The sequence below is a fragment of the Numenius arquata genome, chromosome 10 (assembly GCF_964106895.1).
Source record: "Numenius arquata chromosome 10, bNumArq3.hap1.1, whole genome shotgun sequence".
In the NCBI taxonomy this organism is placed as follows: domain Eukaryota; kingdom Metazoa; phylum Chordata; class Aves; order Charadriiformes; family Scolopacidae; genus Numenius; species Numenius arquata.
Window position 1 is genome coordinate 44829660 of NC_133585.1, and position 24417 is coordinate 44854076.

At 40.3% G+C, this 24417-nt stretch overlaps 1 protein-coding gene across 2 annotated transcripts in view; it reads left to right on the top strand.

Moving 5' to 3' along the window:
* The first annotated feature begins 1125 nt into the window (after positions 1 to 1125).
* SLAIN2 (SLAIN motif family member 2) overlaps positions 1126 to 24417 on the top strand; it is a 36523-nt gene continuing 13231 nt past the window's right edge. Inside the window, exons 1-6 of one of the 2 annotated variants that reach the window (XM_074154720.1) lie at positions 1126 to 1621; positions 11700 to 11848; positions 17546 to 17710; positions 19170 to 19331; positions 20565 to 20924; positions 23183 to 23320. In XM_074154720.1, coding sequence (XP_074010821.1) covers positions 1251 to 1621; positions 11700 to 11848; positions 17546 to 17710; positions 19170 to 19331; positions 20565 to 20924; positions 23183 to 23320 — 1345 coding nt within the window. In that variant the 5' untranslated portion in view covers positions 1126 to 1250. The remainder of the gene's footprint in view (positions 1622 to 11699; positions 11849 to 17545; positions 17711 to 19169; positions 19332 to 20564; positions 20925 to 23182; positions 23321 to 24417) is intronic. The other variant, XM_074154719.1, reaches the window with a different exon arrangement.

The following is a 24417-nucleotide window of genomic DNA, read 5'->3' on the forward strand; positions in this document are numbered from 1 at the left end:
TGTGAAGGGATGGCACTTAGGGCACCGCCTCACAGTGGCATGGGGAAGAGGGAGCAGAGCATCCCCACGATGCCAGCAGATGAAGTTTGGAGACACAAACCCCCAAGCCCCACTAATTCCTTAAAACCTAAGGGTGTAAGAGTCTTGCTGCAGATGGCAATTGCATGTCACTTTTTCTATGAATACATATATATTTATACAACATGAAAGGCTCAAGCGATATCCAGGGAACAGCTCATGTGCCTGTCACACACAGAGGGCCCAAGACCCTCTCCAGGGCCTTGGACCATAGAATCATCTAGGTTGGAAGGGACCTTTAAGATCATCAAGTCCATTAACCTGACAAAACCACGACCAAACCATGTCCCTCAGTGCCACATCTACACATCTTTAAATACCTCCAGGGATGGAGACTCAACCACTTCCCTGAGCAGCCTGTTCCAATGCTTAATAACCCTCTCGGTGAAGAGATTTTTCCTAATACCCAATTTAAACCTCCCCTGGTGCAACTTGAGGCCATTTCCTCTTGTCCTATCACCTGTTACTTGGGAGAAGAGACCGACCCCCCTCTTGTTACACCCTCCTTTCAGGTAGTTGTAGAGAGTGAGAAGGTCTCCCCTCAGCCTCCTTTTCTCCAGGATGAACACCCCCAGCTCCCTCAGCCGCTCCTCATAAGACCTACTCCAGACCCCTCACCAGCTTCGTTGCCCTTCTCTGGACCCGCTCCAGCCCCTCAATGTCTTTTTTGTAGTGAGGGGCCCAAAACTGGACACGGCACTCGAGGTGGGGCCTCACCAGTGCCCAGCACAGGGGGACGATCACCTCCCTAGTCCTGCTGGTCACACTGTTCCTGACACAGGCCAGGGGCACACCTCGTGTGCTTTAGGGCATTTGGGGCGCTTTGGGCAGCCCCTTGTCCCTGACAGGGCCGCCAGCAGCCCAGCGCCAACGGCCCCAGCGGCCGCACGGGGCCCCACCAACGTCACCCCACCCCGGCGGCGGGAGAAGTCGGGGCGAGCGCTGACGCTTCCGCGTTGCGGCCATGACGTCAGGGCGGCAGGCCGGGCCGGGGCGGCCTGGGGGAGGTAGTAAGATGGCGGCGGTGGCAGCGACGGCCGGATACGCGTCCCGCCGCCCGCCCCGCCCCGCCGCGCCACAGCCCTCCCCCGCCGCGGGCCGCCGGGCCATGTAGACGGGGCGGCGCGGGCCGCCTTTCCCCCGCGCAGCCGCCCCTTCAGCCGGCGGGCGCCATGGAGGACGTCGGCTCGGGCGTGAACGCGGACGCGGAGGTGCGGAAGCTGCAGGAGCTGGTGAAGAAGCTGGAGAAGCAGAACGAGCAGCTCCGCAGCCGCCACGCCGCCCTGCCCGCCGCCGCCGCTCCCGCCAGCCCCAAGCGCCTGCTGGGCGGCGGGCCCTCCCCGTCCCCCCCCGCCGCCGCCGCCTCCCCGCCCGACGGCCGCTGCCTCAGCCCCAGGGCCGCCGCCCGGCGGCCGCCCCCCTCTGAGGAGCCCGGCGGCGGCGCGGACGGCGAGGAGGGCAACAGTCTCCTGGACGACGCGGAGCTCGTCAGGCCGGAGGAGCTGGAGCGGTTGGCCGGCTGCGAGGAGGACGAGTCCGGCTGGTGAGGAGGCGACCGGGGATGGGGGTTGGGGGGGTCCCCCCTTCCTTCTCCGCCCTCCCCCGCACTGCCCTGCCCTCCCGCGGCGAGGAAGGGGCCGTGCCCGGACGCGTGGCCGGTGTCGGAGGTGGTCTGGGGGCTTTGTGTAGGGAGGTGGCCTCGCCCTCCGGAGCTGGGAGACGGGATTAAGCTCTCCAAGGAGTCCCGGAGCCGGCAGGGGAAGGGTGTTCGGGTTTCTTCTGCACATCACATCGCACCTCCCTGGAGGCCTGCAGCGCTGTGCCGTGAGAGTATTGCGTGGGGTCACTTGGAGACCGGAGCAGGCTCCAGTTCCGCCACAGGATCAGTTGGCAGCGTTTTCACGAGTTCAGGAGGTGTTGGAGGCGTTGGGGAAACTTGTGGAAATTTTCTGGGGTAGTGCAGAATTCGCCCACAGGGTACTGTTGTACTTCTTCAGACGTGCATCGAGCATGTTTTAAGCCTTGATTTCTTTCAGCTGTGAAGGCAGCAAATGTAACATACTCCTTCATCTCATAAACGCGTTGTCCTTCGGTGTCTTCATTTATTGCTAACGATGTGGGACCACAGTTTACCTTAGGCGGTTCCTCTCTTTTTAAATGGACTGCTTACCTTGCTGCTCCAGTAGAAACATCTGCAGGTGGCTGTTCACCTTGTCTTTATTACACTTGAATGAGCTTCTGCTGAGAATCAAGAGGGTTTGCTCTCTCTTAACATCATGCTGTTCTTCAACTGTCTTTTTGAAGTTTCCTATGACACTAGTTGAGGAGAAGCATTAGAGCTGCAGGGGCAATATTGGAGAGGAACACAGTGTCAACAGAGAAACACAAGGGAAGAGGGTACACTTTTACAGGGAGTAAAAGTGTAACCAGCCTGACTTGGGTCAGAACTGGTTGCAGGTTCATCTACAAAGGTCTCTTTTGGGAGTGAACGCATAGACAAATTTAAAAACCAAACAAATAAAAATGTCTTTCAGAGTTAGAAACACCTTTAAAAACGCTGGAATGATTCCATGCGTGAGCAATGTTTTGGTTGCTCAGGGAGGAGATGTGTGCACTTCCTCAGAGAAGTCACTTGCCTGACACCCAGCCTGATCCACTGGAGAAGTATGACAGCATAAGTTTATTCTCATCCAACATGCTCTTACTAAATTAACCCAAGTCATCATCTTCAGTGGCATCATCATCATCTGAGTCTGTGCAAAGCAGCTACTCCTTGGCTTATGCTGGTTTATAGCACTTGAGGGAAGTGGAATATACTAGATTTGCACGATAAATTTGGAGAGACGTGGCCAACTTTGTGAATGTCATGAATTCTAGTGACAATAGGTGTTATCGCTTTATGTATTAATCCTAAGTCATGGGCAACATAATGCATCTCTTTGGTGAAAGTTAATATCACAGCAGAGCCTATCATGATAGTGATGGCATAAATGCCGTGTGTTTTTGTTTATGCGGTTCTGGACACTCATGGGCAGGTGGCACAGTTCACTGAGCACCGCTCATGCTGGTGTCAGCTGTTTGGCACATTACTTAAGCTGCCTGTTATTGTGGTTTCAGTCATGTTTCTCTGCAAGTTCTAGTCCTCAAAAGGCAACAAAACTGAAGTGTGGTCTGTTATATGTCTTCATCCCTTTGCTAATATTTGAGCAACTGTAATACTAATTTTTGATCTCAGACATGGGGCAATGAGACAGAAGCATACACCTAGAAAAGAACAGTTATTAAAATTTATTTTTTGTCGTACATATTGAGAAATATGGCTGGGTAATTATAAAAAACTTTGTCTCTTCATGCTGTAGTTTAATATGGACTTAATGGTAATTGTGGTTTGGTTAGATTGACTGATGATTATTTTTTTTTCCAAATTGTTCTACAAAAATGGAAATCAAACTCCTGTAATTTCTGAACACCATTTAATTCAAATGTTGAGGCACTAAATACTCCATTTTTTTTCTGATGAAGGTAGGATGACTATATTTGTGTGTTTGATAAATGGAGGTTATTGCTCTAAATGAAATTGGGAATTTTCAGAGCGCTAGTGGAGCAATCAAAAAGAAATAACCCTGTGAAAATAGGAAGGATGATGTGAGTAAGTTTCATAAAGGTCCTGCTCTTAAGGCCTCGGTCATGCGAGGTCACTCAAAAAGTAATTGAATCAACTGAAAGGGTGAATGCATTCAATGAAATTTAAACCTCATGTGAACTCTTCCAGGTTCAAATGGATTTGGATCACTACTGCTTAACCCAAAATCCCATTTAAACTGTGGGATTATACCACTGTAGAAATCAAAGACCACTTACCAGCTGAGGAAACCTCACCTGGAAGCAAAATAAATTTAAATCATAGTTTGTGCATAAAAAATTGATTCATTTGTGATTCAGCTTGCCTGTTTTGATTGTATACATAGAGAAGCCTAGGTTTGTCTTTACTTTTGAATTCAGAAGGACCTTGCTGTGGGAGATAACAGATGAAGGGTGCCGATTATCTCTGTTCTTATCTCTGCTTTGTGTAATATGGGCATTTTTTCAGTCCGTGTATTCATATACTCCATTATGAATGTGCATTGTAATGGCAGAAGAAAAAGTTTTCTTCACTGCTAAAATTACCTTGTTTTACATTTAATGCTCACATGAAATTAGTGCCTGTGAAGTTTGGCTATGAATTTAAGATGGCACAGTTGATACTGTGACTGAAATTGATACTCGAATGTGTGTGGTGTTTTAAGTCTACATTGATTGGCTCATTTTTAGGTTTTAATTCTTTAAATGCTTTTAGATAAGTCTACACAGGACAGATTTGTAAAGTGAAAAATGAAAGGAGAAGGTAGAACTAGCCTAAATTAAAAGAGCTTTGATAGTGCTGCTTTAGTAGCAGCATTAGCTATTAAAACAGCATTACAGTATAGTGAACTTTGGGACTGTTTATATGTTTACTTGTTTGTTTTTCTTTGCTGTGGTTAATTAAATCCAGATATGTTTTGTTTAAAACAGTTTAGCACACTAGACAATCTTCAAATCATCTGGTAAATTACTAAAAATATTTCAGTGAATTTAGATTGAGTTTCTTGGCCATATGCTTCTGAATCCTGGTTAAGGTGCTGAAACTTTCTTCCTAATCGGGTACTGAAGGTTACAAATAGGTGCATATGCATGTGCACCCAGTACCGAGCTGTACCTTGTCCCATGGGGACTTTGCATTAGCCATGCTAATTACTTCCTTAAGAAGTTACCAAGAACTTTGGTAATCTATTCTTTCAGTGTTCTAGTTCAGCTGTTCTTGAACCAGATTGGATCAAATCTGATTATTTTTTTTTTGACTTTCAGTCTGAGCAGGTCTTTTTTTTATTATTATTATTATTAAATAATTAAAAAGTCAAAAGAGCAGGAAAGGGGACCAAAGTGGAGAAATCTTCAGAGAGGCAGGACGAGGTGTGCAGCTCCTTGCCTGCCTTGCTGGGTAAGGTTGGGTGTGGATGTGAAGCACATTCGAGACAACCTGGTAACAGTACACTTGCTGTGCTTCTTTTTAAAAGTGTCTCAAATTTATTGCAGGGTAAGTGTGCACACGTGGGCAATTACTGTAATTAGTTAATGTGCTGTGAATCCTCTGTAACTTGCTTTGTGGTAACTTGTTACGAAGTCGCTTACCTAAGCTTTCTGAGAAGCTTTCTTTTAAATGTCAGCAAAATATACAGTGCTTTTTTTCTTCAAAGCTTACATGCTGTATATGCATAAAAGAGTACAGAGCTTGCTGTCTATTTTGAATGTTTAATTGCTCAACAAACTTGAGAACAGTTGTGTCCTCTTTAAATGACAGTGGCCTAGCACTTACCAGCGTTTCTGTGTCACTGCAAACTAAAGTCTCCTTGGTAGGGCTGAAATAGCTAACAGCTGACTGACTTCATTTACAAACAAAAGGCAGTTACTGTGTGTATAAAGTGAAATTATTGGTGGGTTGTATATATTAATCTTAATAGTTCAAAGTAATCAGTGTTTTGAAGACCTCAGATTGGTTGTGTATCCTGTTTAGTTAAAATGGAAGGCAAGTACTTTTACTATTACACACTCTCATTAAGCAGCTATTTCTATTAAATTGGCACCTCTTTTTAATAGTTTACGTTTCCATTCTGGCCATCCATTGCAGCTACTTGGTTAAGTGGCTGTTTTGAGACACAAATGATAAACATGACTGTGACCTGTAATGATGATCTTTCATCTCATATCGCTTAATGTCCCTTGAGCACTAACTTTGTTTTGGAACCCTAAAGTTTGCCATAGTGAGGTAGTAAAGTGTAGGATGAGTGTTTTAGGAGAGAGCTGCACCTGAATGAAACCCCATTGCTGAAATTACACTGCAGCATTTCCTCTTCAACTGCTAAAATGTCATTGTATTAATGTGGTTCAGGCCTCTTGGAAGCTGGACATATTTTGATCAATTCTTACCTTGTGACCTAAGTAAAAAAGAAATTGATGCTTTTCATTTTGTGGCAGATTAAATGTCAATCTGATTAAATCAGTTATTGGTTTTTAACCAAATTCAGTTAACATCTTCTTAAACTAGGAAAATAATGTGAAAAGAAGCATGTGGGAGAGCTAAGGATTAAATAAGTTACTAGTTTATCAAGGGAAACAAGTGGTAACATCAAATAATACTCAATTTGACTAATATCTTTGAGATATCTGTATTTGTTGTGAAACAGATGATTGAGGACGGGCGGAAGAACTTCTTTCCATTTCTTACTTCTTGTGTGATACTTATGACTTTTGAACATTCTTGGTATTTGTATGTCATGAAAGTTTCAATATGAGTTTCCTTTACTGTCTTAATGGTATTCCTGGAGTCTACTTCATAATTGTGTCTTGTTTAGGCATGATTCGCATTTCTACTTCTTGTAGGGATTGGTGGAGCTTTCAAGCCTAGTCATTAAGCAGAATCACATTTAATAGGGCACAGAACTTCCCAAATTTTCTCTATTCAATGTAAGTATCAACAATACCACATTAGAGCAGATATAACACATTTCTTCTGAAAAGCTTCTCAAACAGTGGACAGTTGTACAGAATTTGTGTGACAGATCTAGGGAAGGTACATGATGGTGTTAGAGGAGTCTTCCAAGATTTCGAAGGCCCCGTTTCCCGTTCTACAACAACCCTTCAGACAGCAACAGGTTCTTCTGAGATGAGGAAATGAATAATGGCTGTAATTTCCAGTAACTAGCCAGGGCATAGCTAACTATCTTTAATTGTTGCTGACAGGAACATAGTTGTGTTCCCAATTGCACTTTGCAACCTCTCTGAATACTCTCAATTCTACTTGAAAATCACATCATGTAGTTGAGACATGCCACTTTAATACGAGGGTTTAATGAGCTTGTCAAAGCCCTTTTGTAGTATTTGTAGCCATATTTTTGAGAGACCTGGAGTTTGCTCTAACTCATGCATCTCTTGGAACTAGAAGCATTAGTTAAATACACCAACCAATTAGTAATTACAGGCTAAGCAGTGTGTCTCAGTCAGTTACAACTGCAAGATAGGAACTTTGCAGGGGTGGGGAGGAGGAAAGAGGAAACCTGTGGGCCAGGTATGTGCAGGGTTGTCACTTAGGTTTTGGATTTATTTTTTTTTTCTTTACATCCAGAGATTCTCTTCAGATCTTTACCTGTAGCTGTTTATTCAAAATCCATCATATTTTAACTTACATAAATTCCTGCAAATAGGATCTCTTGAAAGTTTGAGATTGGTCTAAACGGGGTTAGATTGACACTGTTCTAAATTGTGTATTTCCAAGACTGTCTAGTATTACTGTCTTCTGATGTATTTCCTTTTAGTAGCTTTTTCTTGTGGGATTCCCTTCTGGTATTTTAGGGGAATTTCTTAGTGATTTGGCCTTGGACTTCAGTTTTTCCTTCACATCTTCTCTTCAGGTTGCTTTCACAATTCTGCTTTTGTCTGCAATGTTTTGTCTGCTCTCTTGTTTCATTGCCTCTATTGTACCTGCCAGTTTTCTCTTAAAGCGAATGTGGCTAAAATAAATGAGCTTTAACTCAAGTTCCTTCCACTTGCCATCTTCTTTTTAATTCAGATCTGTGACTTCATGTTCATCTGCATGTTTTTCCTTCCACTTTGGCACTGGAGCAGTAGAAGGATTTTGCTACAAAAAGCCGCCTCCTTTCTTCCTGATGAGAATCTTGGCTTCTGATTTCATGCCTGTGGCAACCAGCCTCTTGTATTTTAATGCACTGGGAGGTGTTCCTCAGGTGAGGTAATCCTGATGCAGATATTCCATTCCTACCTCAGTGTTGTGTGCTCTTTTTTCAAAGCCTTTTCTGACTGGGCTGTGTCTCAATGCAACACGCTACAGCTCGCCCCATGCGTTTGACATTTTCCGATGAGTGTGCAGTGACAGTAGCCTTTCCACAAAAGCTCTGCCCTTTTTGTGCTGCATCTTCCTGGAACTAATCACTAGAGCCCCTGGCTGCTTTAAACTTCAGATTGGGCTACTGGGGCACAGCTGACCAGTGACAGCTGAAGGAAGGGAATATTACTGTGTGCAGCAGAATCATAGTGTCTGGGCTGCTTAATGCTGTTTCAAAATAGATCGAAGCTTCTGGGCTTCTTTTAATATACTGTTTTTCTTGACCTTGTGTCACTAAATTGTAGAGTCTTTCCTGGCTTCTGGAGAAGCTTGCGTGTAGGTTTCTGGTGTGTTAACATTTGCGGTAGGGGTGGTAACTGTGAGCTGTCAGCTTCCTCAATCGTTTTCAACTTCCTGCTTTGAGAAAGTGATTTAGTAGTGTTTAAAGTTGTATGAAGTCATACTGGTAGTCTTCAGTCTTGAAGTTGCAGTGCTGCCAGGCAAGTGCTGTTGCATTGCTTTAAAATGCATTAACAGGTACAAATGGGAATGAGTCTCTTCTGGAAAGCTCTTCAGCTGAGGACGACCTATATCATAGAATGGTTTGAGTTGGAAGGGACCTTAAAGATCATTGAGTTCCTGTCCCCCAGCCATGGGCAGGGACACCTCCCACTAGACCAGGTTGCTCAAAGCCCCATCCAACCTGGTCTTGAACACTTCCAGGGATGGGGCATCCACAGCTTCCCTGGGCAACCTGTTCCAGTCTCTCACCACCCTCACAGTAAAGAATTTCTTCCTTATCTCTATTCTAAGTTTCCCCTTTTTCAGGTTTAAAACCGTTACCCCTCATCCTATTGCTGCACTCCCTGATAAAGAGTCCCTCCCCATCTCTCCTGTAGTCCCCTTTAGGCACTGGAAGGGGCTAGGAGGTCTCCCCAGAGCCTTCTCTTCTCCAGGCTGAACAACTCAACTCTCTCAGCCTGTCTTTTGGGTCTAGCAGTAGTTCGACAAAGATGAGCATTTAACTGTATGAAGTTATTTGTAGAAGCTTCATAGTCTCCTTTCTGTTCTTTTTCCCTTCCTGCTGTTGGGAAGAAAGGAAGAAGTAGTAGAAACATCACTCTCATTCTTAGCCATGCCCTTGGTCGTATTTTTTTTTCATCTGAAGTGGGCAGAGCAAATAGAATTAAGTCGGTTTCAAAACTTGAGATTGACTGTTGTTTGTCAGATGGGAAATTAAAATCACTGCTTCATAGTAATGAGACTTTGTAATTGCACGATGTGCAAGGAACTGTCCTGAAAGAGCCATTGTGTTGCTGCAGTGATGCAAATGTGTTTGTCATGAGGAAGTGGAGTTGCATGAAATATGTGTATTATAAGGTTCTGTCTTTTCTTGAAATGTGAGATGTGAAACAAAGGAAAGACAGTTGACTGGAAAGAGGTGGGAGAATTTGCACTATATGTTTGGTTAAAAAGGGAGGTGGAAAAGTGGGGGCTGGATGAGCCTGGATTGCTTCAGTAAATAAACTACTAGTGAAACAAATGCAACAATTGGAAATTGCAGAAAAGAATGTTTCGGAGCCTGAAATACCAGGTGCTATTTTGATTACAGTAGTCTTGTAGGTTTGTCGAAGATACCCCTTTTGTCTTTCAAAGAGGACGTGCACTTCAATTTCTTTCCTGTTACGCTGGGTATTATTGTATACACTTGAAATGTGCGTGGAAGTTCTCAAGCCCAGCAAGGCATGCCAGCTATCCAAAGAGCTAGGAGTGGGTCTAGCCTGCACAGCACAGAAGCTGGCCTTGTTGCCTTTGACACTCCTTTGTATTGTGTAAACATACCTTAGGACAGAAAAGAGCACAGGCAAATAAATGCTAAAAAGACAGTAAATTCAAAGTGTTAGAGAGCTAGTAAATGTTACACATTATTTTTCACTAGATGCAAATAATCTCAGAAAGTACAGTAATTCAGTTGTTTCCATAGAACTGTAAAAATTGAGTGATTCTTGTGCTTTCCAAGGATCTTCAGCGCTATAAATATGTGATGGGCTCTTAGCTTTTCTTGTGGGCAGAGTGCCTGTGAAGATTTTAAGGATTTCTACGAAATCAATTTTAATGACCAGCGTGATACTGGCCAGAGCATAAGCCACGGGGACTGTAGTCTGTGGCAGTGGCTATTTGCATTGTTACAAACAGCTTCGGTTTTTGTTTGAAAACCTGGCAGCTAATAAAAACCCTCTCTCCTGCGTTTGCAAGCATAGCTGTCTAATCTCAGTGTTTACGAGGGAAAAGTGTTTCAGAGCACACTTTAAACAAAGTGATCAGTGGCTTGGGTGAGATGTTCCTGGTCATTTTATAAGCATGCTTCTTGGGAAGCTTTCGTAAGAAGTGACTGTAAGGGTAGTAATTAAAAAAAAAAAAAAAAACCAATCCCAAAAAACCCAAACATTCTAAAGCTGTTTATAAAACAAACTTAGTTCAAGTTCTAGAATTGCAGAGGAAGGATCAGCTAATAATCTGGTTACAGAGCTGTGGGAAATAATTTCTGTGTTGCTGATGTCGTTGACATAAATGAAACAAGAATTTTTTGCTGAGTGTTTTGTATGGAAGCATAGCTGATTAGGCTGTCAAAGGTTCCTAAGTTACAGTGTGTGCCATACAAACGTATTCACTTGGAGTATGAAGTCTGTCATTACTCCTAGAAGAAACACTCACTTAACCATTTCTGCATATGCGTAAGCTCTAGTTAGAGCTGTAGATCTTGCAATTCATTGTTGTCTTTTGCTGAAGCACATTTCCAAGTTTGATTCTAGTCCAAAGATAAAGCTTAAACATGCCTATTTTGAGTGTGTGAATGGTTGTGACTTTTCCTTTGATCTGTTTGCTGAGGGAGGAGGAATTTTCAGCTAAATTTCTAGAGCCTTTAAACTGGAATACTTCTTTCTTCAGTCATAGAATTCTGATGTTAAAATAAACGGAGATGCTGACCGGCAGAGGCCTCAGCATGTCCTGCAGAACAATATGTTCTCATTGTTTCGGTCTATGCGCATTATCTTTTGTCCCTTGTTTTTAATGCTTGACTGTATACCCCTTAGGACAGAGACAGTTCCTTTGTTCAGTGTTCGAAGGAGAACTAAAGGATCAGGTGCTAGGATACAGATTATAAGTTAAACCAAAATGTTTCTTGTTCAAGGCTACAGAAACAGTGGATGTATTCTGTGCACTTTAGCACTGTTCCTTGGCTATTAAGATACTTGCCACTTGCTACATCTTTGTGTTTGGGAAAACAGCAGTTGCAGATTGGATAGTGTTTGATTTCTTTATTTCAGGTGAGTGTTACTTAAATCTGAAAAGATTAATCCTGATTTGTACATTTGTGTGACACAGTGAAATTGTCCATGTGCCTAACGTGTCTGAAAGTGAAGACATTTTCTTTTTTGGCATATCAGCTGGTATATCCCAGTGTAGCAGCATAGGCATCACTTCTTTCCAGAAGTCCGTGGGTAACCATATGTTATCAGTATTATACTGCATCCAAAATAGTTGATTTGAAGGTAAAACTTGTGCTTTCTTTATATTTTGGGGATTGTGCTGTAGATATAGTAGAAAAATAGAAATAGCATAGTATGTGATATTTTGTTACGTGCTTGATCTTGTGCTTGTTTTGTGTGTCTTCATAAATATTTTTTTTTCCTCTCCTTTTCAGGCTATATACATCCCCAAAGAAGAAACCAACTCCAGTGCAAAAATGTGTCAGTCCGTTGATTTGGTGCAGGCAGGTAATGGATTACCCGAGTCCTGACATTGAATCTGCTAAAAAGTCGCTGATACACAGGCTGGAACAGACAATGTTGGGTGAGTTCCTGCATACTAACACCACTGGGTTGTATGTAGTTATTCTGAAACAGAGTCAGAATTAGCTGGTAGATAGTGTGAGAGAAGAGGGTGAGATCCAGCAATTACTTTCTACTGAATTTTTCATTATGATATACAAATATTAATTCATTCTACTAATTTTCTGGACTGTGTGAATAAAACGAAATGAAGCATTAAGCCACGAGTCATGATTTCAGAGTTTTATACTACCTGCATAGTTACAATTTGGTTAGAAGTTTTCAGGAAGGAGCAGTGTCCTTAACTTGGAGGTTTTCTTGTTTTACTTTAAAATAGAAGCCTGTATTAAACTATCATCGTTAGGTGCTTGTCACTATGTTAACGCAGAACTTAGTTTTCTGCTACATGAACTACTTGATTGCATCTAAGGAGTGGAGACTGAAGTGTTTGAATACTTTGGGAAGACAGTATTGATTTCTTTTCCTCCCATCCCTAGTAACTTAAGATCTTGTCACAGTCAGATAAAAAACCACACAGTTTGTGATTCTTCCTTGATACAAGTTAGTTGGTTATGTTCAAAACTGGAGAAGGACTGAGCATTTGGCCCTGTGAGGATCAAAGCCTACATTCTCCACCCTTTTATTCCCAGCCTTTTTGACGTCAAACCAGCAGCAAAACACTGAAGGTCTGATTAGAATTCTCTGTCCATCGGGTTTCTTGCTTCTTTTTAATTTCTTTGCTAGAACCTATTTTTAATTAAAAAAAATAAGTTATGCTGAGACATAATTTTCTTTCTTTCTACTAATATTTATTCTCTCCCTGTATTTCCATCTTTTTGCAGTCTTGTGCTACGTGTGGTCTATCTTTTTTTTTTTTTTTTTGTTAAACTGTTATCTTCAGGAGTTGGCAGAATGGCTGGACTTGCGCTAAGAATATGTGAACATGGAGTTCCAGGAGCGTTCCCAACTACCAGCTCCTTTTACATGGTGATGCATAAACTTTGTGCCGAGTTTATTTGACTGTAACTTTTTTTTCCCGCCTCCTTGGATCCTTTTCTGGAGCGATTCAGTCTTTGTTCTTGCTTGTACTAAAATGGTTCTTAATAAAACTTGAAAATATTGCTGGTAGATCACATGAAAAGTTCATTTCTTATTCTTGTAAAAATCGTGGGCATAATAGTGAAAATGCCTCCAGTATGAGTCACCTTCAGTCTTCTCCTGTTTCTTGTGCTTTGTGTATGCTGCCTTGAAGAACGCCTATTAAAAATTTTCCTGAACAGTTAACATGATATATGGCTTTCTACAGGCAAAAACTGGAATTCTAAACAATGGAAGTACCCAGATCACAGGGATTTATGAACGATGGTACAAGTTTGGGAATTTGAACACTACTGAGTGTTTAGGACTGGATAGCAGTAAAGTTAAACCATGAATGGAATTGTTCATGCTTAACCTTTCTTTTCAGAACTGAGTAATAATATTCCAGAAGTACCAGAGATTCTGTTACCCTTCGGGTATCTTTAAAAATTCAGTCATAGCTGAAGCAGAGTGGCGGGAAGCTTCCCTATGAAATGAACAAACTTGAAAGTTTGATCATTCAAATGATGTGTCTTGGCAACTTCACCTCTTTTTTTCCATACATCTGAGAATCTGCCTCTGGCAGTGATACTTGCAAGAAAACTGCAATCCATCTATAGTACTAATAGGGAAAAATAATAGTGGTAGAAGAGATAGGCACTAATACTGCGGTTGGAGCATGTTGCATGGAAAAATGAATTTGTAACAAAAAGGAAAATTGTCCTTAGAGCAGCCAGCCAGATACAGGGTAACAGGAAGCTCCACTGGAGAAGGCATTTAGTGCTGTCTTGTTTCCTACCCCACACCTTCTGGAATATTTTGTATCTTGTGTTTTACATAGTACTTGTACCTCATGGACACATCACCTATCATGAGTTACTGGTTCAGTTTATCAATTTCCGTTCCGATCTCTCTGGATAACGGTTTTCATACATCAAGAGGGATTCAGGAGAGAGTTTCTTTTGCCTTGACTATTTTCTCTTTGTCAGTTCCTGTTGTTCTGTCGTTCTAATCTAGTATCTTTCTGCTGTTTCTCAGTCTCAAATAGACTCTTGTATTCCTCCACATTTTCCTCTTCCTTCTTACAAAGTAATCTTTTCCATTGCATGATAATAAAGGAAGGAAGAGCGGCTCTCAGTTACTGAGAATGCAGGATGCACAGTGCCTTGTTGCTACTAAGTTCAGGTTTAGAATTGCAGAGCAAGTCCTGCTCGGTATCGGAAGCATGTTCAGACTAGAGGGAACCTTAGGTATATTCTGGTGCAAAGACCTCTTGTAGCTGTGCCTTGAGTCTCTTGTGAAAAAGTGCAAGAGTGCATTTTGTGTTGGCTGGAAACCATGGCTTCCATGACATGGTGGTCTAAAATCATAGAGGGGTAGAGCACATCAAGAAAGCAACGTCAGGAACAGGGAAACTCCAGGCGGAACAGTTTCTGGACGAGGTGCTTTCTTAAGACACAGCTGCACAGAATTAGAAAAGAGTAACTTTGGTCATATTGCAGTTCTTACTGATGCAGCATTTTTATTTAAATATTTGAAATCAGATGCATGGTCAGAATAGCTGGTAGGAGAGCTGTGTAGATGTACGTGTAAGAAAACTCTCACGTTTTCCATCCTGAGTGAGTTTGACTTGTCAGTTAAGCATTGAGCTTACTCAAAACCAACTGTTATTTAGCTAAATCTGGTCTCAGTGAGAGACTTCTCTAATGATTGTTTTTAATTACTACAGGGACTGCTAGAATTAATTTGTCACGTAATCCTAAAAAAAAATAAATATCAGTTCTCTCAAAAATAAGTATCAGGTCTCTAGCATTTGGAAAAATGGCATGTAATTCATGCAGTAGATCTTCTGAACCACCTAAGCGTGAGTTTTCTGCACTCAAATTTTTCTATTCCTGTTTTCTAGAGCAAAAGAGAGATTCAAGACCAATTTAACTAACTGTTGACTAAAATAGATTAGATGCTGCATACTGCTCCTGAATGTTATAAAAGAAAATTTACATCAAAATAAAAATGTTCATCATTAACCCTCCCCTCTTGTGTTTCATCTAATATAGCATTATTTCCATGTTAAAATGAGTTCTCTGTCTTACTAATGTTGTCTGACATTCCTAATAAAGGCCATATCTCTAGTAGTTGTAAAAATAGTAATGTCTTCCTAAGTTACAGAAATCCCCGTTGGAAACACTTTAGGAATCCTAGGCCAGAAAAATGGTTTGAATCAAGCTTTTTTCCTGGGGAAAATTACAGTCCTGAGGAAGGTGGAAGTTCACATTAGCTAGGATGAAACCTGCTGTACCGTATAAAATGTCATCATGTACCAGAGCATACTTTTTATATGTTAACAAAAGTGTGCTTTCTTTCATCTAAAGAAATTTGTATGTGATCGAATATTTTGTATCATCATGGATAAGTACGAAGAGCCTGTTTTGAAGGTTATACAGTAGTATAATTGTTTTCCAATTTGTAGTTAATATTTTAAAATACTTCTCTGTGTAATAAATACAAAATAAAGAACTGTTTTGCAGGCCTACATTTTAGGGTTTTTTTACTGTCATTTTCAGCAAGAGGTGAAAAGTAAATTTTTTTTGGCATAAGAACAAAGATTCAGTTGGAATAGATGCTTTGGAGTTCTTATGTGAATGCCAGAAGAACTTGCTGTCAAAGTAGATGTCTCATCAGAGTCAACCAGAATGCAACCAGCTTGTAATTACTTGTTTTGTTGCCTGAGCTTTTTAATAAAATGGAGGCTTCCCTTCTAACACTCTCAAAAGTCAACTGGAAGTACTTCAAGAATACTTGCTAGAATTCATTGAATTCACTAATTGCTGAAATTAGTGCATAACATCTAAGACTTGCAGTGAAAGCTGGAATACAAACGTTCCATCCTCTATCTATAACTGTCTCTTTGCTGTAATTACAACACTAGTAATATTAACTGTTTTTAGACTCCAGACAGGATCTTTATGTGAGGTGCAATATAAGGAATCTACTGCAAAGTCAACTTTTAATTTCTGCTGCTTTTATGCTATATTCTGCCATACGTTTGGTTGGATGATATTTTTTTGGGGGGTGCTACTAAAAACTAATTCACTGATGCAATCAGTTAAAATGCTCTAGATGTTGTTAACCTAAATTCACTTTAATAGGCTGGATAATAGTGCGGCCCCACCATTGTTGTACTGAACAACTGGGGAGGTAGTGATGAAGAGCAGAGTGGGGTGGGAGGAGGAGCTGAAGCAGACTTCTGTGCAACTGCAGTCTCTTTTCTCTTTAGGCTCCTTGTAATGTCAAAAGGAAACCAAAAAAATCTTATACTGAACAAAAGGATTTTTTTAGTAAACAAAATAGTTCAATTCGTTCCTCTTTTTTTTTTTTTTTGTCTACTACTATCAGTAGCCTAGTTATTACTGCACTAATTGAAGCCTTTTTTCAGTAACAGAAATGTCACACAGATTCTTTGAATAGCTTAATTTCTGTTTTTTTTCTTTTTAGAACTCCTTGAGTATATTGCCATACACTTGCCTGGCCTATTCTTGTCAGTTCATAATATATGCATAGTTTCAGTACTGGTATACCTTGAAGAGAGTTTAGTTTCTAGCAGCTAGGTGAGCTGCAACTTAATCTAATCTAGATTTACATATCATAAAATTTGGATCTCTAGCTTTCAGTTTAATGTTTTGCAATTTAATTTGTTAAAATACAATTCCGTTTGGCATAAAATACTTTCAGCAATGAGGGAACTGATTTTACCAAAAGTGACTAAATTTCCTTTGGTTCCCACTTCCCCATTGAAGTTCCACTTCCTAACATATTAAAATAAAAGGTGAATTTCTGAACAAAGTAGTCATTTAAGTAACTATACAAATCATAAACCTGGCAACTAGGGGAACTGCAGTATATCGAAAAAGTTTGCTGGGGGTTAAAATTAATCTGAAAATATTTCAGCATTGAAATATTCACAATAAATAGCAGAGAAAATTACTCAATTTTAGATCTATATAGTATATGGGGTTGAAGCCCACAGACATAAAAATCCCAAAGCATTAGAACAGGAGGTACGCAGAAGGGAATAATCCTACAGTCAGTTTGCTTTATTGTGCCCAGTAGGTTCATGGTACCCAGAAATATAAAGGGAAGCATTTGCCATGCTTAATGGTTTTTCGTTTTAGCATGTGGGTAGTATCGCTTAGTTCTGTGGTGCCGATCTTGGGGTTACTGTTGAAATACTGTGTTATCTAGACAGGTCTGTGAATTCTGGAGAACTAGACTTCATGCTGTGCTCTGGTTTGTATGGAATTGTGCATAGGATGTATGTTAGCGTAGCTTAGCTACTACTGCTTCCTCCTCTTTCCCAACGCCTACATTGAATATATTGAAGAGATCAGTTGTAGTGACCTTAGATCTGATTTTTACAACAAAAATATTTGTGGCTGTTTTGTCTTGCCCTCTTCTTGCACTCCTTCCACAGGGTGGCTGTATCTAGGAGATGAAGAAATCAGTTGAAAAATTTTCTGGTGACTGAAATGTTCTACTTGAACTGTATAGTAATTGAATCACACTGAAGATATCATACAGCATTGTATTCATTTTTCATTGGTTCCTTGGGTATAATTTGTCCCTTTCCCTCCTCTTCATACAGCTGTCAAGAGACAAAGCTTGTACAGCAGCCCCTTCAGCGCAGTCAGTTACGCGAGCTCCTACAGTCCAAATACCAGTAGCCCCTACAGCAGTGGTTTCAATTCTCCCTCCTCAACACCAGTGAAATCCGCTTTAGCGAAACAGCTCATACCTCCTGGTACCTCAGGTATGTGTGTGTGTCAGTGTCTGGTCTCCTTTTCTTCTTCCTCCTCTTCCTTTCAAAAACACTGCTCAAATAGATTACAATTTCATTGAACTCTAGTAAGAAAGACACCAAAAACCCGTCAGTCTTTTGTAGGATGTTTGTATTATGCAGTATTTAAGCTTTTTAGGTAAGGCTTTTTTACAGACTTCCTGGCATGAGATACATTTAAAATGTTTTCTTTGGATATCCATGTCCCTAAAATCACTGATGTGTATTAGCAGTTAGACCAAAACACATAGCATTAGTTCTGTGGAGTCCCAACACACCTAAGCGGCTCCTAGAATTGGCCCTGTATTTGCCCGGGATATAAGTTGCATAGTAGGTGTTTAAAGGTTAGCTCTTGGTAGTTGTAAAGTCTTTGCAACTACCCTGTTACTTATTAACTGAAACATTTGGTATGCAATGAATGTATCCATCAGTTCTTCTGAGATGTGAACAATATAACCTCTAAGGAAGAGGTATGTATTTCAATTAAAGGCATTCTGTGAGGCTTTGCAGTCATCAATGTAAACACTAATTTCCCAAAATGTTTTCTGCCTTGATTCTGCACCATAGACACTTTCTTTGCATCAGAAAAATTGATGTCTGGAACATATCTGTACTCAGAAATTAGAATGTTGGCTTGTTATATATACTTTACCTCAAGTTAGCTTGCAGGGAAGATGAAAAACATTGCATTGACAATCCAACTATCTGTGGTTCTCTGCAGACTTGTAGAGAGAAGCCTGTGCCGCAGTGTATTCACCAGAGCCATTACCCAGGTTTTGTTTTAATCTACGTAGCTCTGCTCTGCATTGTGTGCTACAGTGCTGTGTCTGCCTGCAGGACAGAGAGGTGAAACGTAACTGGCAATGGGGTGTCAGCCAGGAGGCAGCAAACGGGAAGAGTTTTTCTTGTATGTTATAGTGTAGCAAAAGGTGTGTACGTAGAACAGGTAGTATTTTCAGATAATCTGCATTTTAAGCATTCCAAACAGAATCAACATTCATTGGATCGGCAAGTCCTTATTGTCAAGAAAGTTACCGTCAAACTTTCATCTTACAAGGTAGTGTGCAGAGATGAGAACAAAAGCACAAATGGGTCAGGTACGTAGCTGCTCTTTCTGTAAGAGCTGTGCAGACTTCATAGCAGTCGAAACTTGGTACGGGTAGACCAGATTATATGTCATTAATATGTTTTACCACCAGTACAATGATTTGTCAAGTTGCTCATTTTTAGAGGTAGTGGCTAAGCTCTGCCTGTGTAAATTATTTTCAGCCTAAGTTTGCAATCAAATGTTTCAAATGGTCTGTCAGACTCGGTCTCAGTCATAATCTATTTTGAAATTGGTGGTTCTTTTACTAGGAGAGGAAATAGAGCTTGCCTTTTTTGCCTTATTTTTTTTAAAAACATTTCTTATTACTTTATTTTTTTTCTGTAGGTCATCTTAAAAGTTCAGGAGATAGAAATCCTCCGCTAAGTCCACAGTCCTCTCTGGACAGTGAATTAAGCGCATCAGAGATGGATGAAGACTCTATTGGGTCTAATTACAAGCTAAATGATGTTACAGATGTGCAAATTTTAGCACGAATCCAGGAAGAAAGTAAGTATTCTCCATCCTGAAAACAAAGTGGAGCAGTTGATATTTTTTTATTGAATAACTGCAGTAGCACTTGCCGAGCAGGAATGGAAAAAGCAGTGTAGATTCGACTACGAATCTACAAATGTTCTCCTGAGAAGGCTGGCGAAAGACTTCTGCCTCCAGGGTAAAGAAAGGAAGATGCTGTGCAGAAGTGTTCTTTAGGAACAATAGACAAAAGAAATACTCGAGAGTACGGTTTGTAGGATATAGTATATGCGAAACGAATGGTCTGCTGCCTGCCACCAGTCTTTTCAGGACATACGTGCCTTCCCCATGTAATCCAGTCTTGTTGCCATCAGTGTTTAAACCACGATTTAAATCACCAAAACATAAAGTTAATCTGGCAAAGAATAGTTAAGAAAAGCACCTACGTAGATGTCTCCCTTTTATTATAGGTTTAGTTGAGGCTTTGTCTGTCTTTTTGTCCCTCTGAGAGTGCAGAAAGTGGTAGTAATTTCAGTTGTCTAACTAGGTGGTCTCCAGGCTTCTTTACTGCATTCCCCATCAATGAAAAAAAAAACCACAAATGTCCAATACATGTATTTTTTATATAAATTTTATGCATGTACTACTCTACTAATACATTACGTACAAAAAATACACAAATGTACATTAAAAAATTAAAAGTATGAGATAAAGATTAAATACATCTATTTTTAAAATATTATTTTATTAGTAGTACAAAATTTTCTTCCTGCACCCCAGTGGATTGTTCTGCGTATCCCCTGGGGTACGTGCACCCCACTTTGGAGACCACTGGTCTTAACAAGTCTAGTTTCTCTAGGGATAGCTTATGGTATAGCTTTTTTGTTACATTTACTAATACATTGCAAGAGACATTTCATTGAGGCTGCTATGATTGTTATAGGCTGTTACATTATATCAAAATTAAGGTATAGCCTGTGTTGCCAGTATCCAGCCTGGGAAAGGAGACAAGTACACAACACACCTGTACTCACGATTGCTGTAGTAGGAAGAGAAATGAGCTCACCTACTTATTTCAAGACATTATTAGATGGTAGATAACTCCTTTTATTTGAAGCATTAAATTAATTCCAGATTAGATCAAAAAAAAAAAAAGTTAAGGTGAGCTGGATTTGAGTTTGAGTAGTGGGTAGATACTTGTATGTGCTGTCTCTGGGTGGAAGCATTTGCAGGCTGGAAGCAAGCAAACTATGTTTTTGTTGTTGCCAGGCCTCCGGCAAGAGTATGCAGCAACTGCTTCTCGGCGTAGTTCTGGTTCGTCTTGCAATTCTACGAGGCGAGGCACGTTCAGCGATCAGGAACTGGATGCACAGAGTTTAGAAGATGAAGAGGATGGCACACATCACACCGTGCACCCTGCTGTGAGCAGGTTCTCACCGTCACCTCGCAGTTCTCCCTGGCCTTCACCAAAACAATCTCCAAGGAATTCACCTCGCTCCCGATCACCCGCTCGAAGCATAGAATACAGCAGAGTGTCGCCCCAACCTATGATTAGCCGTTTACAGCAACCTCGTCTTTCCCTTCAAGGCCACCCTACAGATTTGCAAACTAGTAATGTCAAAAATGAAGGTAAAAAGCTCCTTCTCAAATTGATTACCCAAGTAGTTGTGTCCTTCCCGTAAAGGATTTTGGTCACTGTGCAGTGCTAAAACTGTATGCCTGTCTAACATCATGCTTTAATCTCAGAGTTGTTGAAGAAAAAAACAGACCAAGCAAAGCTTAAGTTCTGCTGGGGAACTCTTACAGTCAGATGAGTTGATAGGCTTATATTTATTTTAGATGTTATCCAGTCACTCTGGGTGTAATTGAGTTTCGTGGTGACCGAGTTCTATCTTTGATAGGCAAATGCACTAAAATAAAGCAGAGCCCCAGGGAAACTTATCATTCAGCAGTAGGATTAGGCCTTGCAGATGACAGAATAAGATGCAGGGAAAGTAACTGTGGTCAGATAAGAGTAATATGGCGAGTTATGCATACTTGTAGCCTGTGAGATCACTGAATGCTCGCTTCTGGCAGTGCAGGACTCTCAACTCTGAGCATCTGGAAGGAACTCCTTTAACTGGGCTGAAGTTTCACAAGCGTATTCCCATTTTAACAAATGTAGTTCTTATCCGGCAAATAAGATCTTAAATTCAGAAAGAATATATATTTAGATATTAAGAATTCACCTTATTTTTTTTTTTTTTCATCTTCTGGTAAGCTGGATGCAAAATGTCTCCAATAGAGATGATGTAGAAATGTGTTTTTAAACAGTTTATTTTCTGGGGTGGTTTTGTTGTTCTGTTCTCCCACACACACCTTAAGAGGTCTGTGCCACTTACAGAATCTAATTAACTGAAGACATTTTCTAATTTTAATCAGAAAACACAGTGTGCTAGACAAGAGTTTTTGGGGAAGATGATCCTGCAAATTTAATTAGCTATTGAAGAATATCTTTGGAAGGGTTAGCTTAAGTCTTATCTAGTAATAGAGGTTTGAGGAAGCTTTAGCTATAAAGGAAAATGTACAACACAAAAGCTGATCAACTATATTGTGACTTAGTTGAGAATTCTTTTCCCATTCTTTTTTGGGGTTTCATGAAAGTCTTAATGCATGGTAGATGAGCTACAACAAAAATATCCCATGAGAGGCAAGGTACCAAAAGCTGGTATCCCACATACCAGAGGGATCAAAATAGAGCGTGCGATCATGTGTTTCTGAAATGCTTCCAAGGAATTCTCTTGCAGTGGTTTTTGTGTAGTTGAATGTTGCTTGGATATTCAGAGTTGATACAGCAGCAGCCAAAAAAAAAGTTGTTGAGGATTTCTTTTGGTTTTTGGGGTTTTTTTGGTTTTGTTTTTTTTCCCCTCTGGAATAGTTAGAGGGAAATTTGGTTGACAGGGTTCAATAGTGTACCCGTGGCAGTGCGAAGCAATGCAAACGACTAAGTGCAGAAAGTACACTTGTAGGAATGTTCAGCCTATGAAGACTCTTACTTTTGTTTTCATCTTTAGCGCTTGTGCATGGTTAGCGTTCTTCTTTCCTGCATCCCTCCACAGAATCAGGTTGGCCACTCGTCCTGACAAGGCATCTGCAGTCTTCTCTCCAAAGTATGTCATCAACCCAGCTCTGCATGGGTTGGAGATACACAGAATGTCATTAGACCTGAGAAATATTTAATGGCATCTTTTTGTATTCTGTAAGCGATGGTACAAATTTTAGAGCACCCTTGAAGAACCAGTATTAGTTGAATAGATAGTCAAGTCATATGTGAAAGATGAAGCATAACTGGACACAATAATTTTGAATGCTGTGCACGAAGAGTTCCTTTCCAAGTAGGTGGCTGTTGTTTGTTGTATAACGTGCTGATACGGGACTGATCCCAAAAATTAACTCAATTGCTGTGTGGTTTTTAATCTTCAGACAAGCTTTCTAGTTTATAAATAACTTTCTTGGTAAGGACTTCAAAAGCTGTGCAAAACTGTAAATTGGGTTTGCCTATTCAATTTCCATAACAGTAGAACAAAACACAGAGAACCATAATCCAGGTATGTTTCAATTTCAAAACACACTATGCTTGACTTTTTTTCACCTGTGGTGAAAATGTACATTTGTGCTGTTTTCATATAAATATCTTGTATGTGGTAGATCTGAGAATAATATAGAACTTTAATTCAATATAATGGACGAACTGTAATGTATAAAAATACTCTTTTTAAATTGTGGTGTAGTTTTATATGGCTAATGTTTTGTGTCACTTAGATTTGGGGTTCAACTATGGGTCCATAACCTGAACTTTGCCCAGCCTCGGATTACATGTTGTGGTATTTTTCTATTATTTTGTCCAGAGAAACTAAGGCGTAGTCTTCCAAACCTGTCCAGGACATCTAACATACAAGCTGAGTCTGTGAAAAACAGCAGAAGTGACTCAAACTTCCAAGTGCCAAATGGAGGAATACCTCGCATTCAACCTCAAGCCTCAGCCAGTAAGTACCTGTAGTGACATTTCAGTTTCTGTTTCAGAATTAAGTGATGGTACCCAGCTGTCTTCTAGTTTCATGGCAAAGAGAAACACTGCATGCCACACTGGAGATGCTAATCTTGTTTTTTAATCATACCTGTATGAATCTGCTTTTGTGGTACACAAAATCTGGTACTGATTATATTCAAAGAATATCTGATCTCTTACTAAGGTATCTTAGAAGTATATCTAGAAGTACTATAAAGAGTATAAATACAGTAGCTAGACATTTCAGAAACTGTTTATTTTCTGTGACTTAGAGAAGTTATAATGCTCTGTACTGTTGCATTTTATTTCCAACGAAAAAAACTTACTGGGCTATGAAAATACGTACCTAGATAATGCTTATTGCTTTTTTTAAACTAGCGAAACCTGATCTGAAAACATTCATGCAAGTTTAACCCTTGTTTGCAGTTTCTTTTCTTCTTTTGTTATGTCACCTGGAAATTAAATATTCGAGTGGCAGATTTTATTTACTTTTTAAAGCGTCATTTACTACTTAAAAAAGGTTTGGATGAACCTGTGTCCCCTGAAACAAAATAGCCCATTGCTGGGCTAGTGGCTGCTAGTTTGTCCAAAAGTGAACTGCTGATATGAGAATGCTGCCGATTTCACAAGTCTCTTGAAAATGGTGACCTTAAGCCAAAGCAAATGAAACTTAAATATTCAGTACTTCTTTGTATGTCAATATTGACAATTCTTGTAGTTTAAATGTTTTCTGACCCTTTTATTTTAAAACAAGTTTCAGAATTTAATAACCTTGTGACATTTTCAAGGAAGAACACATTATGAATATTATGTGTAGAGCTTTGAACTATAAAAGTTCTCTGATAAAAGTTCATCAGCAATCTAAATATTGGATGGAAAATATAAGATAATATTTGTGAATGAAACTAATTTCTTTTTTTTACCCATCCTGACATACCTAGTTGGCCTTGTTAACTGGTCCTTTCAAAACAGTGTGTTAATGCAACCAAATACAGTTAAATACAGAATAAGGAATTCAGTGCCAATGACTACAAGATTTCAGTCTTTGTAGTAACTTAGACCAGATGTCAGGGT